The sequence below is a fragment of the Pygocentrus nattereri genome, chromosome 27 (genome assembly GCF_015220715.1).
Source record: "Pygocentrus nattereri isolate fPygNat1 chromosome 27, fPygNat1.pri, whole genome shotgun sequence".
Classification (NCBI taxonomy): domain Eukaryota; kingdom Metazoa; phylum Chordata; class Actinopteri; order Characiformes; family Serrasalmidae; genus Pygocentrus; species Pygocentrus nattereri.
In genome coordinates, this window is record NC_051237.1 from 6,993,647 (window position 1) to 7,009,515 (window position 15,869).

The window sequence follows — 15,869 nt, forward strand, 5'->3', positions numbered from 1 at the left end:
GTAATCTGTCAACATCTGGTTGGAGCATGTTATTAAATAGGCTAAATTAAAGATTTGGATTTGATTAGTCAGATTTATAGCACATTGTGGTAGATAATTACATAGGGATCATTCAAATCAAACTTAGATGTTTGAAATAGGTGAACATTAAGGCATGTTTAATAACACAGAATCAGCCTAATTCACTAGAAGCAGTGAGCTTTGTGGCACTACCATGACCTGTTTGTGAGTTACTGAAGATCTTGAATGCTGAAATTAAGTGCTAATAAAAGACAGAAAGCGTGTGGCATTAAGTTGTCCACATCCTTAGGGTACAGTATTAAATGGGTACTAAATTAAAGATTTGTACAAACTGATGTTGACACAGTGGACTATACAAGTCATTCAAACTAAAGCAACCAAAGCAAATGAGGTGAAGGACAATGTGCAAGCCCTTACCATATGTCAGAGCTGTTGAAGGCATGGGGAAGAGGCTGAATGGATATGCAGGAGGATGGATGTCTGTAGGGAAGGCCGGATGCTGAGCTGCTCTGGGATGAATCCTCTTCAGAGTGTCAATATGAGCTTTGAGTCTAGACGCTAGCTTTCTTTTTCTAGACAAACAGAACCCGAGGATACAGGAAAAGACAAAATTAGCTGCTCACAGAGAGAAACGGCTGAATGCTTTTGTTGTTTCTTTCACTTTTAATTATCAGCCTTTCTTTGTTTAGAGTGTTATCTTCATCCAGCTGATTAGTATTAGCTGCCACTCTGTCTCTGAAGAGCATTTCATTGACTAAAATCTACTCCTCCAGCTTAGTCCCAGTCCCTGTAGTCAGTGTGTGGTCTGATGGTATGAACAGCGAGGCTTTCTTAAGTTACTCTTATATATTTGAGGCTTGGGGTGATGTGTTTTTGTTCTGTGCTTTCTGTACCAGAATGCAGTCGTTTTTTTAATACTTATGCTGTTTGCTGTGCAGACGTAAGCGATAAGAGTGAAACAGCCTTGTCATGATTAGAAACGTTTCATGTGTCAGAATGTTTGAAACATTAGCTCTGCGTTCATCTCTGCTAGCTTGGAAGTATTCACTGGTGAATTCAGGCCATTGTGAATAATTGCTAATAGCTCTGCCTGTAGATCTTATAGCCTGAAGCATTGGTTCAATTACCACAGGATACAGAGGGGTGCCAGAGATGTGAGCTCAGAGACAGTGCAGGATCGCAGGCTTTTGCAGCATGTCATGGGTTCACATTCGCTCACGGCATCTTGACTTTCTGAAAGGAGCCTGGGGCTCTGGAGATTACACGCTCTCAGGAACCCGCAGTGAGTCAGCTGAGTCTGCCTCCACCCACAAAGCTTTCAATCAATACCATGCATGTTTCCCATGAGGCTGCAGGAGAGGGCAGGCCATACCTGCCCAGGATGACATACTGAAAGAAAGCAGAGCAACAGAAAGCAAGGGCTGTAAGAGATAAAGCAAGGCGAAACTCTATTTATCTGGCGATCTGACCCAGAATGCTGCCTCCCCACTCTTGGCAATTTTCATTACCGACTGTGTTTACCATAGGACAGAATGCAATTTGCATTTATATAAGCTTTTTCATTAGGAGGCAGTCTCTGAGCACTCCGAAAACATTAAGAATTTGGCGGAAATGTGGCAGACAATTTGAAATAGGAGACAGCACATTTTGCTTTTTTTGCTTTTCTTCTCACTTATGCTGTTTTTTCCCCTTATATTATCATTTTTGTTTATCAGCGTTGCACAGTAATACTGAGAAAAATCTAGATTGAATTAATTTCTTCACATTTTAATGCCCATTTCTGCTGGATATTAAAAAGTTCCCTTTTTCCATTTCTGGTTGAAATATCTCCTTTACCTTTTTTTATCTCTACTTCTAGACTCAAAGGGTCCTTGTTTTTATCCTGTTTAACCTTCATGATGTTTTTTTTTCACCTTATGGTCACTGTTTGCTTCTCTAATGCACTAGATGTCTGTGCATTCAGGAAAGTGAGAATTGTATTTCACTTATAAAAAGGAGTGCAAGCAGTCTGGAGTTATAATTGAGGTTTATCTTCTCTGCAATCTAATGAAGATGGAATAATAGACCTGGGCTATGCATAAATAACACCTTTTAGTGTGCTGTGAGAAGGTTGTTAACCCAGAGATAATCAGGTCAGTACTGTTTTAGCTCATCAATAGAAAGGTTTCTAAAGCTCACGTCCATTTATTTTTCCTTAATACCTGAGAACTGATTCAATGCTGCTGGCAAGTTTGCTGGGCAGGGGAGGGTAAATGGACGAACGGTCTGTGCTGTTGTGTGTGCTGTAACACAGCTGATGGGTTTGTGTGCAGGTGATAAAGCTGACCTTTGAAGACTTTGACCTGGAGCGTGGCTACGACACCCTAACAGTGGGTGACGGAGCTGTAATTGGGGATCAGAGGACCGTCTTTCATGTGTGAGTACTTTTGTCCTCCGTCTCTCTCACATTCCTCTTTGTTATTCTCTTCTGATTTCTTTTCTCTTTCTGTGTATGTGTATAGCTCTCCACAGTCCCTCCCTCTCTCCCTTTCTTTCATCTCTTGATGTCCTCCTCTCTTTCAACTACTCCCGCTCCCTCCACCTCCTCCTCTCGCCTTGTTTCTCCTCGTTTCATCAGCCCACTGAGTATCAGCGTATGGGAGAAATACTCAAAGCTCGATTGTCAATCACTTTGGCTCTCAATGTTACAACAAGATCACCCCTGTGGGGGAAAAAATGAAAAAAAAAAGCATTCTGCATATTGATGCCTGTAATGCAGTTTGCCAAACCAGATGCTTCAGAATGTTTCTCAGAGTGTTGTTATTAATTGTGCCCAAATTTATGGTGTTCATAAAGTTTTATCGATGGCGTTTTATATGTGCTCTCTGGCAGGGCTGAGAGAGTGCTCCTGTGTCCCTGGGTTCTCTCTCTCTCTCTCTCTCTCTCTCCCCCCTCTCTCTCTTTCTCTCTCTCCCCCTCTCCCCTCGCTGTCTCTCTGACTTTCTCTCTCTGGGTGCACAGAGCCCCAAATAGCCTAATGTGCTCAATTAGTGGGCCCCATAAGCCCAGAGCTGGAGGAACTCCCTGATCAGCCAAGCCTATTGGTATACAGTACATTAGGAGCAGAGTGAGCCTGTGCACTGAGCTTTTCTTATACAGTCTGGTTCCTGAATGCGTTTCCAGGCTATCGGGGACCAGCACTCCAGACCTTGTGGTCAGCACCAGCCATCAGATGTGGCTGAATTTCAAGACAGATGACACTAGTGGTTCCCTGGGTTTCAAGGTGTCTTACGAGGGTAAGTCAGATCAAACTCCTCTGCATGATATGGACGAACATACTTCTATCACGATTATACTTCTACATTCTGCAATTGTGATATGCCTTCCTTTTATGTTAAAGTAGCACTCTGGACAAAATGAAAAATATAACCATTGTTAAATATATTGTAAGCATACCTACTAACCTCTTACAGCAGTGCCACAGTTGTCTCTAGAGCCCATGTGTCAAACACAAGGCCTGCGTGCCAAGTAAGGCCCATGACACAGTCCCATTCGGTCCATGAAATTATTTTAATTTTCTGTTCTTATTAGTTATTATTCACCCTCAGATGCACTACAGTCCCCAGCATGCACTGCAACATAGTGTGCATTCTAACCCCCTTCTCCCAACAGTCTATGGGCTTGCTGTTACACAAAAAGAAAAGATGCCTGGTGTCTAGTTCAAGCAAATAGGCAATTAAAAAAAACTACCTATAACTATTAAATTGTATTTAGATGTTATTATTATTTTTGAAGAAGTATTCAGGGCTTATTTTGCTGTTGTAGTTTTGGCATATTTTAAATTACCAATGGTCCATTCAGGTCATGCCAGTAAAAATGAAGTAAAAACACAGCTGGCCCACGGATTTGCTGAGATGTTGTAATATGGCCCTTTTAGTGGTTAAGTTTGACATCCATGCTCTAGAGTGAGATGTGTCATGGTTTAATGTTTACGAAAAACTTCTGATGATGCATCTTGAAGGTGGAAGGAAGTTTTGAAAAACTGCTTTAGGGGTCGATATGTGAGGGCTCCCTGTTGTTGTTTTTTTTTCTTTTCTTTTCTTTTTCCTGCTAGCACACAAATGCAGAAAGAAGCCAGATAGCTAACACTACGCTAGCGGTCAGGATTTCTTTACCAGATAGGGGGGTAAAATATATTTGCATAATGCATGCTGGGTATTGCAGTGAGAAAACATTGATGAATGAAAACACAAAAGAATATAAAATTGTGAATTCTATCAAAACCACTGAGGCTGAGGGATATAGTACTGATGCTAATATTACATAACACGATAAATAACATATTAAATGCTTATTGTAGGCTTTAATACCCGATTTCAAATGTATTGATGACTTGGTCACTTTTTTGATGACACGGTTACCTTGAAAACACTCATCTTGAATTGTGATTGATCAAAATGTTTTCATAAAAAAGGTGTTTCTGTTCTGAAGACCCAAAGCACAGTAATGCAATCATCTGCTTCTTGCCATTATCGGTATATAAGGATAACTGTCTTTTGAAGTGTCTGCACAAGTGGACAAAATGACAGTTCTCCATCAGCACAATCAAACCACAGCTCTCATGGTCCTCTTTTAACTGTTGCTGTCTAGCATAACATGAATGAGCATGATTGACAAAAAACTGTGGTTGGTCTTTGTGTGTGGTCACAATGATTACATGTGGTCATTTGAGGAGAAGAGTACTACAGGCAACATGAGGCCTCCTGAGGTCATCGAGGTCTGCACAGTTTACCATTTCATTACATTGCCCTTCTTTTTCTTGTACGTTTAACAATAATTGTGCTGGGAATTAGGTCTTTGATCCTGTTTAAAGTAGATTCACAGTTGCTATAAAATCTCCTCTTATTTCTAAAGCTTTTCTTTGTTCTTTTTTGGCGCACCTCTCATATCCAAGATTGCTCCATCAGTAGAAGAGAAGGAAAGATGTCAGCCCCCAGTCCCTTTTGGGGGGCTTTTTAACCCCCTACATCTTTAAACACCTCTTTACTCAGTCTGCCTCAGTAACGGCTCCACATGTCATGATCTCAGCGTATTTGTCTACCATGACAGCCCAGCATGATCTCTTCCTCTCTCTCGCCCATTCTTTCACACTCTCTTTTTCTCTCTCTTCATCATCATTCTCTCTCCAGAAGTTGAAAGGGGGTCATCTAGGCAGAGCATGCTCATTTCGCCTCATTGGAAAGTAACTCCTTCTTTTCTGGAAGTGGGAGAACATTGCAGAGCAGAGAACTGTAATTTCCTTTTTGTTCGGTTTAGTCTCTCCACACCTCAGTTGGAAACAAGTGCAGTCCAAACAGCAGCGCTTTCATCCAAGCCATTCTTTTAAATTGTACAGTGCCCAGCGACCACTGGGAATTGGCACGTTTTCCTCCAGACACTTTGAAAGCCAACAGTCACTCTCAGATCCTCACTGAGCCCCCAGCCCTGAGTTATATACTTATTTTTCATCTGCAAAATAACAGGAAAGTAGAGCAGAGTACACACCCCAACATAATTAAAACAATGAGAAACACTTAATGAAGTTGAAGAATCTCTTTGAACCTCTCTACCTCCCTTCCTCTGAGATCAGATGCTTCCCCAAATTAATTTAATTCATATTTTCATATTTTTTTGCAGAATTGGCACATGTAGAGCTACTCCTTACTGTAATGTTGCTGACAGGTTAGATTACACAGCACATGCAGATTTCTTCCTCTCAACTTCTCTGCCTCATTGTCTTTCTCTCTCCCTTGGCAGTACATGTTCATATGGAGAGATGTCACTATGCATCTTGCAGTAAAAGATGGGTTTACGATTAAAAGCAAGGAACTTTTGAGCATCATCACTGCTCCAACATGGTAAAGACATGACAAAAGCCCCATTACTGCCACTGACTTATTTATGAGCTGATCTGCTATTAAGGCAGGGAGACAGAGGGGCATGCCACAGGCATCTCCTTCACCTGCGCTGGGGGGTTCAGGCTTGTGAGTTTCTTTTCTCCCATCATGGCTTCCCTCTATTCTTCTTTATTCCCCTCATATTCTATTTGCAGAAGCCCAAAGGGAACATGAGCTGTAATTCATTGGGACACTGAAGGGGATAAGCAAGTCACAAGCTGTGCCTTTGTTTTTTGATTATATAGTATATTCACTAGCTGAGTAACCCACACCTATGTTATTTTAATCATCCTCACAGTGGCTATAATAGAGTATTATTTTGAGGCATGTAAATAACTCATGGTGAGAGCTAGATAGGATAAATTACAGCCTCCACATGGCAAATTTAGTTGTAGTACAGTATTACCAATACTAATAAAACTGAAATATTGTAACATAGAAGTTGTCAGAAGAAGTATAGAGAGCTTGGAATTTGAAGCCATAATGCATCTTTATTCAAACTTGAGAATATAAGAGCCAAGCAGCACACTCTCTCACTTGTAGCCCATGGCTCTCACTGTTCTATCCCACTTCTGACATCACTGTGATGTTGGGGGCTCTCAGGAGAAACATGGATGATTCAACGTTTTAGTCTAGAAGTCAGCTTTCCTCACATTTTCTCAGAAAACAGTGTACAGAAAGGGGGGAATTCAGTTCTCAAGTTCTCGATCTCACAGCTTTTTCTACTAGGTAGATAAAGTTACAGCAACTGCCACCTTGGCAGGTCCCAGCCCTGCCTAGGCATTTCTAATAAACTGAATAGCCTAAGACTAATATGCACAAACATTTTAACAACAGGCTACCCTATTTTAAAAACTAAATGGAACACAAGTGTGCTCTGATTCCTCACTGTCCCATACCTAGAATAGGTTTGATTCTACAGTGGCTCCAAAAAGAGTATATTATTAAGCTTTTTTTAAAAATTGGCAGCAGTTCCACAATAATCTACAAGGTAATAGCTTGATGTGATGTGCACTTCTTTACTTCCTATTAGTACAAAACCAGTATAAGTAAGTTACCCTTTATTAATCCCACAACAGGGAATTTCACCTCCGCATTTAACCCATTTGTGCAGTTAAACACCCACATACACACTAGTGCATGCACACACACTAAGGTGCAGCGACCACACTTGCTGAGGTTGGTGTGCAGCCCAAGCAGTTGGGGGTTGGGTGCCTTGCTCAGGGGCACTTCAGTCATGTCCTGTCAGCTCAGGTGATTGAACTGGTGACCTTTTGGTCACAAGGCTTTTTTGCTTAACCTCCAGCCCATGACTGCCCCCCAATGAATGTACAACCCCAATTCCAATGAAGTTGGGACGTTGTGTTAAACATAAATAAAAACAGAATACGATTATTTGCAAATCCTTTTCAACCTATATTCAGTTGTATACACTACAAAGACAAGATATTTAATGTTCAAATGGATACACTTTTTTGCAAATATTCACTCATTTTGAATTTGATGCCTGCAACACTTTCCAAAGAAGTTGGGACAGGGGCATGTTTACCACTGTGTTACATCACATTTCCTTTTAACAACACTCAATAAGCATTTGGGAACTGAGGACACTAATTGTTGAAGCTTTGTAGGTGGAATTCTTTCCCATTCTTGCTTGATGTACAACTTCAGTTGCTCAACAGTCCGGGGTCTCCGTCGTATTTTGCACTTCGTAATGCGCCACACATTTTCAGTGGGTGTCAGGTCTGGACTGCAGGCAGGCCAGTCTAGTACCCGCACTCTTTTACTACGAAGCCACGCTGTTGTAACACGTGCAGAATGTGGCTTGGCATTGTCTTGCTGAAATAAGCAGGACGTCCCTGAAAAAGACGCTGCTTGGATGGCAGCAGATGTTGCTCCAAAACCTGTATGTACCTTTCAGCATTAATGGTGCCTTAACAGATGTGCAAGTTACCCCTGCCATGGGCACTAACACACCCCCACACCATCAGAGATGCTGGCTTTTGAACTTTGCGCTGATAACAATCCGGACAGTCCTTTTCCTCTTTGGTCCGGAGGACACGACGTCCATGATTTCCAAAAACAATTTGAAATGTGGACTCGTCAGACCACAGGACACGTTTCCACTTTGCGTGAGTCCATCTCAGATGAGCTCGGGCCCAGAGAAGCCAGCGGCATTTCTGGGTGTTGTTGATATTTGGCTTTCGCTTTGCATGGCAGAGTTTTAACTTGCACTTGTAGATGGAGCGACGAACTGTGTTCACTGACAAATGGGTACCTGAAGTGTTCCTGAGCCCATGTGGTAATATCCATTACGGAATGATGTCAGTTTTTAATGCAGTGCTGCCTGAGGGATCGAAGGTCACGGGCATTCAATGTTGGTTTTCTGCCTTGCCGCTTACTTGCAGAGATTTCTCCAAATTCTCTGAATCTTTTGATGATATTATGGACTGTAGACGATGAAATCTCTAAATTCCTTGCCATGGCACGTTGAGAAACGTTGTTCCTAACTGCTGGACTGTTTGCTCAGGCAGTTGTTCACAAAGTGGTGAACCTCGCCCCATCCTTGCTTGTGAATGACGGAGCCTTTCAGGGATGCTCCCTTTATACCTAATCATGACACTCACCTGTTTCCAATTAACCTGTTCACCTGTGGAAGGTGTTTTTTGAGCATTCCTCAACTTTCACAGTCTTTTGTTGCCCCTGTCCCAACTTCTTCGGAATGTGTTGCAGAAATCAAATTCAAAATGAGTGAATATTTGCAAAGAACAATAAAGTTTATCCGTTTGAACATTAAATATTTTGTCTTTGTAGTGTATTCAATTGAATATAGGTTGAAAAGGATTTGCCAATCATCGTATTCTGTTTTTATTTATGTTTTACACAACGTCCCAACTTCACTAGAATTGGAGTTGTATATACATGTATGAAGTATATCAATGTTTTGCATATTAATATGAATTATTAATAATTAATATATAGTTTATACATACGACTACATATAATATATACCTATACAACAACAATCAATTAAAATCAAAATCAATTAGTTGTTAGTAATAAAAACATATGTTAGCTTATTATTATTAGGTTATATCAGTGTGTATACAGTCATATGCAAAAGTTTGAACACCCAGTTCACATGACCTGTTTTATTAAATGAAAATAAAAATATCCTCTACAATAAACAAACTTATACATAGGTCACCATGTGCCCTTTTGTGTTTTATTAATTTTTCCAATTTTTCCAAAATTCACCAAATAAATAGTAATTGTGCACTGCAATGTGTGTTATCTGCAGAGGATGTGATTAACTTCTTTAACTTGACCAGCATCTCACAAACTTTTACATACGACTGTACGTACATGTAATGGTTTGTTGATACTGAAGTATTGTCAGATTGTCAGTGTCTGGTTTAAAAGGCTGTCTTGAGGCTGAGCATGACATGGTTGCCATGGTTGCTACATGGCAAGCACATGTGCGAGTGGATAAATGAAGTGCGAGCGCTGCTGACAGGTGAGTCCAGGTGCATTCGGAAAAGTGCCTTAGACTTTCACATTTTGCAAGGATAGATGAATTTATTTGCACTTGTGCCTTCCTGCATTATTAGTAATCCTTCACTGGGAAGTCAGTGACTTCCATCTGGATTTACAGAAGGAAAAAAAAGGATGGGGGAGGGGGATGACGGAGGAATAAATCAGTGGAAAATTGAAATGGGTAAATAACAAATGTCAGCCCTTATGAAAGTGCACATGTCAGCTTGTGGTGTGAGAGAGAGTGTTCAGCACCAGGCAGAGGACAGCTGCAGCCCTGTGGACTCTGGTTGGATGTACATGCATGTAAACACACAAACATGCACAGCCACACAGACAGAAGTGTAACTAGTAAGCAGCGCTTTTCTCTCTGGAACTCGCTGTCTGTTGTGCTGACTGTGGCCATGCGTACAGGCTTCCATTGCTTTAGCTGCGGTTATGAATGGCACACTCAGAAACATGCAGCACAATGAGTCCAGGTGGCAAGCTGTCACCGATCCCACACGCAGGCCAGCCTGACTGCAGTAGCATGCAGTGCACGCTGCTCAGCGGCTGTTGGGACAATATGGCACAGATTGTAGACAAATCAGGCAAGGCACAGAGCAACGGCAAGAGCTATGTCTAAACACCTTTGCTGATCTACTGCCATTCCTCAGCACTTTCTTTCTTTTCTCTTTGGGTCCCCCACATTCTTTCCACGTACACACTCTGAGGTGTGTAAAGAGCACTGAGGCAGTAACTCATGGCAAAAACCTATACATCATATTGCCAAAAGTGTCCATAAGCCCCTCTAATTTATGGAATCAGTGCATGTGGTGCTGACACAATGGTTAAAATGCATGCACACAGCTTGTATCATCTCTGAAGGGTAGCATTGCCAGTAGAATTTGTTGCTTTGGAGCAGTCACACATAAGCTTAAGACCACCATGCACAATGCCAAGCATCAGCTTGACTGGTATAAAGCTCCTCACAAATGTCCCAACATCTTCTCAGAAGGGTAGAAGCTGCTACTGCAATAAAGGAGCCCCATCGTGCATGCCCCCTAGTGGTGCAGATGCTTCAAATCTTTGATTTATTAAACCAGTGGTGGCAATACTAAGGGCAGTATGCTGATTAAAGTAAAGTGTCATTGTGTCATGTGTTGGAATTTAAACATTAGGTCAGTCAGAATAATAATAAGAGCTGACTTAAATGTGAATAATTTCCCTGTGCATTTGTATGCTTGCTCAAGTAGTAATACACAATAAAAGTTTTACATTTTCAGATACAGTATATATAGTTTCACAGGCCAGATTTGATCTCCTAACGAGAACATCTGGGGAGATTTTTTTGACTAAATACGGATGGAATCATAGACTTACTAGAGTGGAAACAAACTAGGTGTGAAATTTGTAAACCAATCAACTCAAAGTAGGGAGCAATGGTGCGTTTGTGAGCAAGCCTGTCACTAGCCCATTTTAGCATGGCTGTAAAATCTCCCAAAAACTCCACTGAAGCGTATAGATGTGTGTCACATGTGTAGAGAACGCATTACATCCCTTAAAAACAAACATCAACTCATGCAAGGGAAATGTAGATTGATTAGCTTAGAAGAGTGTTTCATTTACTAGCTTGTTTTCCTTGTGTTATTGATTATTCCAGTATGGAGTCATACATCCCTCTCCTGATCTTGCTTCCCTTGTCTTCTCATCTTGAATTTTCATAATGTTTATTTCGTAAAGTAAATATGTGTGTGTGCTTGTAATATATCCGGAAATAAACACAGTGAAGCTATTAGACAAGTGACTAAAATCTAATGACAGTTTTTATAGTTAACTGTAAAGGAAGGCTTGAGTGATAATAAAAAAGAGCTAACTTGCCAACTTGTGAGACTGGGCTTCATGCTGCATGTTAATAGAACAGACTAGAAAATTTGTTTGTGGCAAAAATCTGCAAAGCAGCATGAAAAGTTTGTTTCCAAACATTATTTTAATTATGAGACCACATCTGACCACATACAACTAATTTATTTATTGTTTGCAGTAAAGAGATGTGATTATTTATGAAGCTAATCTCTTAAAATTATTCATTCATTCAAAACATTTTGGAGACGCCACTGCTTAATGATAATCTACCACTACTGAGTACACATAAGATGAGTAAATGAAAAATGAAAAAACAGAATTAACCCTTTTCCCCTTTGTGTAAAGAGGTTAGTACCCTTGGTTTTGTAAGAAATGTTGAATAATCAAGTCTTTGGACATTTTTCAGTGCATATATTCCTGCTGCATGGATTTTTCACCTGTGCTGTGCTACTCATTCTCTCTCTCTCTCTCTCTCTCTCTCTCTCTCTCTCTCTCTCTCTCTCTCTCTCTCTCTCTCTTTTCACGCTTGTTCTCTTTCCTATCTCACTCTCTATTGCCTACTCTGTCGTTCACTTCGTCTCTGCTCTCCTCTGTCTTCTCTCCATGTTGCGGTGGCAACCCATTCGCAAATGAGGCCTGACGTGCTAAGACAGGTGGAAGGATGAGGGGAGAGAAGTGAAAAAAAAAGAATTCATTAAGAGAGCAGGCCAGCCTGAGATTGCTCTGGGACAACGACAAGGCCGCTTTGCATGCATGTACCATGCTCTTGGCGAGAGAGAGACAGAGAGAGAGAGACAGACAGACAAACAGAGACAGAGAGGCTTAACTAGTCAACATTTTGGAAATTGACTTTCAAGATGTTTCCAAAAACGACCCAGTGTTTACTGAAAAAGCTTGTGCTTGCTAGGCGTGTTGACATAATGGTTTAGAATAAATCGAGTCCATTTCCCCCTCTTTCCAGGAGCATGCTGAGTGCTGAAACATCTTCACTGAGGACGTATTCAGGATGTATTTACACACAACATCACCCCAACAAACCTGACCCTGTGATTCATACTTACAGAGCAGGTTAAAGTCTTAATGGCATCCTGCATATCTTCCTAAAACTCCTATAGACCAGAGACACACACTACTAACAGCACAAGCAGAGGCTGATATAAATGAACATCAGCCACTTGAAATGTCTTGGTGTGTGGGCATCATTGCTGTTAGACCAAAATAACTTCTTCATTTTTATTTATTTATTTTAATTTTTTAATTGTATATCATTTAAAATCAGCAGCTGCTCTTTACACTGTGTGGACCTTTCATGATGAATGAATAGCAGTTACCCAAAATCTGGTTACATTAACATGTATTAAAAGGTAGGAATGTTTTTTTACTGTTACTGTTTTGGAGATTTTGTTCTGACAACAACAGTGTGCATCTATTTTGCACATTTGTTTGTTTATATCTTTCTTTAGCCCAAAAACACCAGATGTACTAAACCTGTTTGGTGCAGTTTCAGGTGCAAATTGGACACTGTCTGTCCATGTGTTCTGTACGAAACTGGTGCACAAGCCTAAATGTGCATTTTGTGGGGTGTGTGCGTGTTAGAACGCAAAATGCACTTCTCTTGCTCATGCATATGCATTGAACGGAGGGCCGAGCATAATGTGGGAAGATGGTATAAGAAGTGGCTGGAAATATTATATGCATCTAATTACTCGATTTACTTGCTTGAGCAATTTGCTGCATCTGGTTTTGCATAAGTTTTCCTCTACACTGGGTGTAAATTTGCATTAGGATCTCAAAATATATTTTGTTGAGATACTTTATTTAACTTTGGTAGCAGATAGAGTGGTTAGACTGGTTGAATTCTCAGGGTCAGATATATGTCATCATTTCACAAACTATTTTTTCACAGCTGGAGTGATATAATGCCCCAGTAGAATGTCATGATATGTCACCTTTACACTTCAGGGGCCCCACTCCATAACAGTAACAGCATGTCTGAGTGTATTAACATTTTGTCACTGTCCAAAGAAAAATCTCCAAAATGGCAACTGTACAGGAGAAGACAAAAATGTTCTGAACTTTCAATATAACTTCATGTAAAATTTTGTTGTCATGTTTTGAGCATTTCTACTGGCCCATTCATTATGAAATTTCACACAATGTAAAGACACTAAATGTGCTCAAAAAAAGTTTTTTTGGCCTTCAATGATTTATTGTTATTACATTATCATGAGGTTTCTTTAACATGACTGCAAAATTATGGTAATTGCAGAATTGCTGTGGGCTAGAATCACATCTTATTGCTAATCTCTCAAATTATGAGATTTGGGGCTTTAGTCAGAGAGGATGGGCATGCTCACAAGTGCTGACCCAGATACCAGCTCAGGACAGAATGGCTACCCAGACAGGGTTCTGTCTCCCTGTAATTTCCCGCTTCTCTTTACAACTCTGTCAACCTGTCTCCTACTGTCTGTCACCTGCCAGTCCTACTGGCCTGACAATGTGGAATGCATCATTTCCACTTGAATTCCTCTCTAGGAAGGGAGCATCACACTGTAAGGGTAACTGTGTGAAGCCCACCTCCATCAAAGGCCGCGACTGATCCTCCTTCATTCTCCTGACCTTTAGTGCAGTTTAGCTGGTGTGAGAGGCCTCACTCTTCTACCAGCTAGATGTTTGAATTGCATTTTTATTGCCTTTTATTGTTGATGCCATACTGTGATAGGGGTCTCTCTGATTCATAACCCCATTTCTGATCATCCTTTTTTCTCCTACCTTTTAGAAATTGACCAGGGTGGGTGTGGAGACCCTGGAATTCCAGCCTATGGAAAGCGAGAAGGCTCAGGCTTCCGGCACGGGGACAGGCTGTATTTTGAGTGCTTGCCGGCTTTTGAGTTGGTGGGCAAAAAGAACATCACCTGTCAAAAGAACAACCAGTGGTCAGCCAAGAAGCCCAGCTGTGTGTGTAAGTTGTAGTATTAATCTTTACTCTCATACATGCAGCCACCACTTTTAAGTATAGAGGTATTGTTACTTTGCTGTAATATTTCATGTAATTACTTAATTAGGGTATGTAAATGTAATTTTTAAAAACCTAGGAATGTTTTGTGGAGTAATTATGTGAAATGACCATTTTATAGGGTCATTGTAATTTCCTATTACTATAATATGTCTGCAGTAGCCTGCATTTCGACCTTTTTTTTTTCAACTACACTCATGAGTGAAAAATGATGTGGGTGCATATTGTATGTGCTTTTTCTTGAGAAAACAGGCTGTAAAGCTGCAGGTTGTGTATATTTATGCGGAATAAGCAGAACACGGAAAACAGAGAATTGGACCTGGATCAGGCTTAATATAGCCAATACTTGATCTATTAAAAGATGCCTGAATCGGCTCAGATCCTAGTCCTTTGCATCTTTAAATGACATAAGTCTTTGCAAAATGACAGAACAACTGTCATTTACCTAAAAAATCGGTGGTACTTTAGAGAATCATTATTGTAAATAATGTGTATGAAGAACCTTTCAAACTTTAAAGAACCTTTAAAATTACAGAATATATTGTTTACTGCATGTCATCAACAGCAATCTGAAATTAAATGTGCATCTCTCTTCTTTAAACACCTGTAGAGATGGTACAATCATGACCTTCAAGCAGCCACTCTTCATTCTGCATGAATGCATTAAATGCTCACACATAATCCACATTACACAGTCCCATTTAATTTGAACCGAACGCCACTGCACTTGCTCCTTAATGATAAATGGATAATACTTTTCCAGTAATTGCAGAATCAGCAATTAGGTCATGCAAATGAGTACCGATGTGCTAAGACAGGTGGAAGGCTGGAGAGGGGGAGAGGGAGAGAGAAGAGTAAAAATTCATTAAGGGACTGTGCTGTCCTGAGATTATTTTGGTACAGCGATGATGAGGTCAATGTGTATGCATGCAAATGTATGGAGCATATTTTGAAACAAATTAGGCTGTAATGGAGGAAAAGGTAAAAAGGTGGGGACATCAGTACAAATATCTGAACTGAATAATGTATGTTGGATTACATTTGGAGAATGCAGATGGTTGCAGTGGTCCTACATATCCTACATATCCTACATATCCTACATTTTATTATTTTCTCTGCCCAGGTCTACATTTTTAAAGTTTTTTGTTACACAACCAGTTATAATCAGTTTTTAAATTTCCATTTTCTGCCCCCACATTATCTCTTAGAATTAAATAGGCTGTATCTGTTATTAAGCCTTTAACAATGATATATGTGTATATGAAGTCTGATTGGCTAAACTGTTTATGCCTCATTCAAATAGGGGTTTGGACTGAAACACTGCATACAACTTCAGTGTGAATGGGTGGGGCTAAATTGTGAAGGCTTTCTTGGCTGAAATGGAACCAAAATTCAGGACACACTAGGGTGAAGCCAAAACATCAAAGCTAACAATACATAAAAACAGGTTACATAATATAAACATTGAGGACAATGATTACAGTATGTAGGCCAGGAGTTCCCAGTCTCAGTCTTGGTGACCCAACACTATGCCTCAT

General features: G+C 40.4%; 1 protein-coding gene across 1 annotated transcript in view; it reads left to right on the forward strand.

The window, feature by feature from the left end:
• The window catches only part of csmd2 (CUB and Sushi multiple domains 2), a 388,841-nt gene that overhangs the window by 207,511 nt on the left and 165,461 nt on the right, over positions 1-15,869 (forward strand). Inside the window, exons 11-13 of the mRNA XM_017694219.2 lie at positions 2,334-2,437; positions 3,184-3,296; positions 14,095-14,277. Of these exons, the coding sequence (XP_017549708.1) occupies positions 2,334-2,437; positions 3,184-3,296; positions 14,095-14,277 (400 nt within the window). The remainder of the gene's footprint in view (positions 1-2,333; positions 2,438-3,183; positions 3,297-14,094; positions 14,278-15,869) is intronic.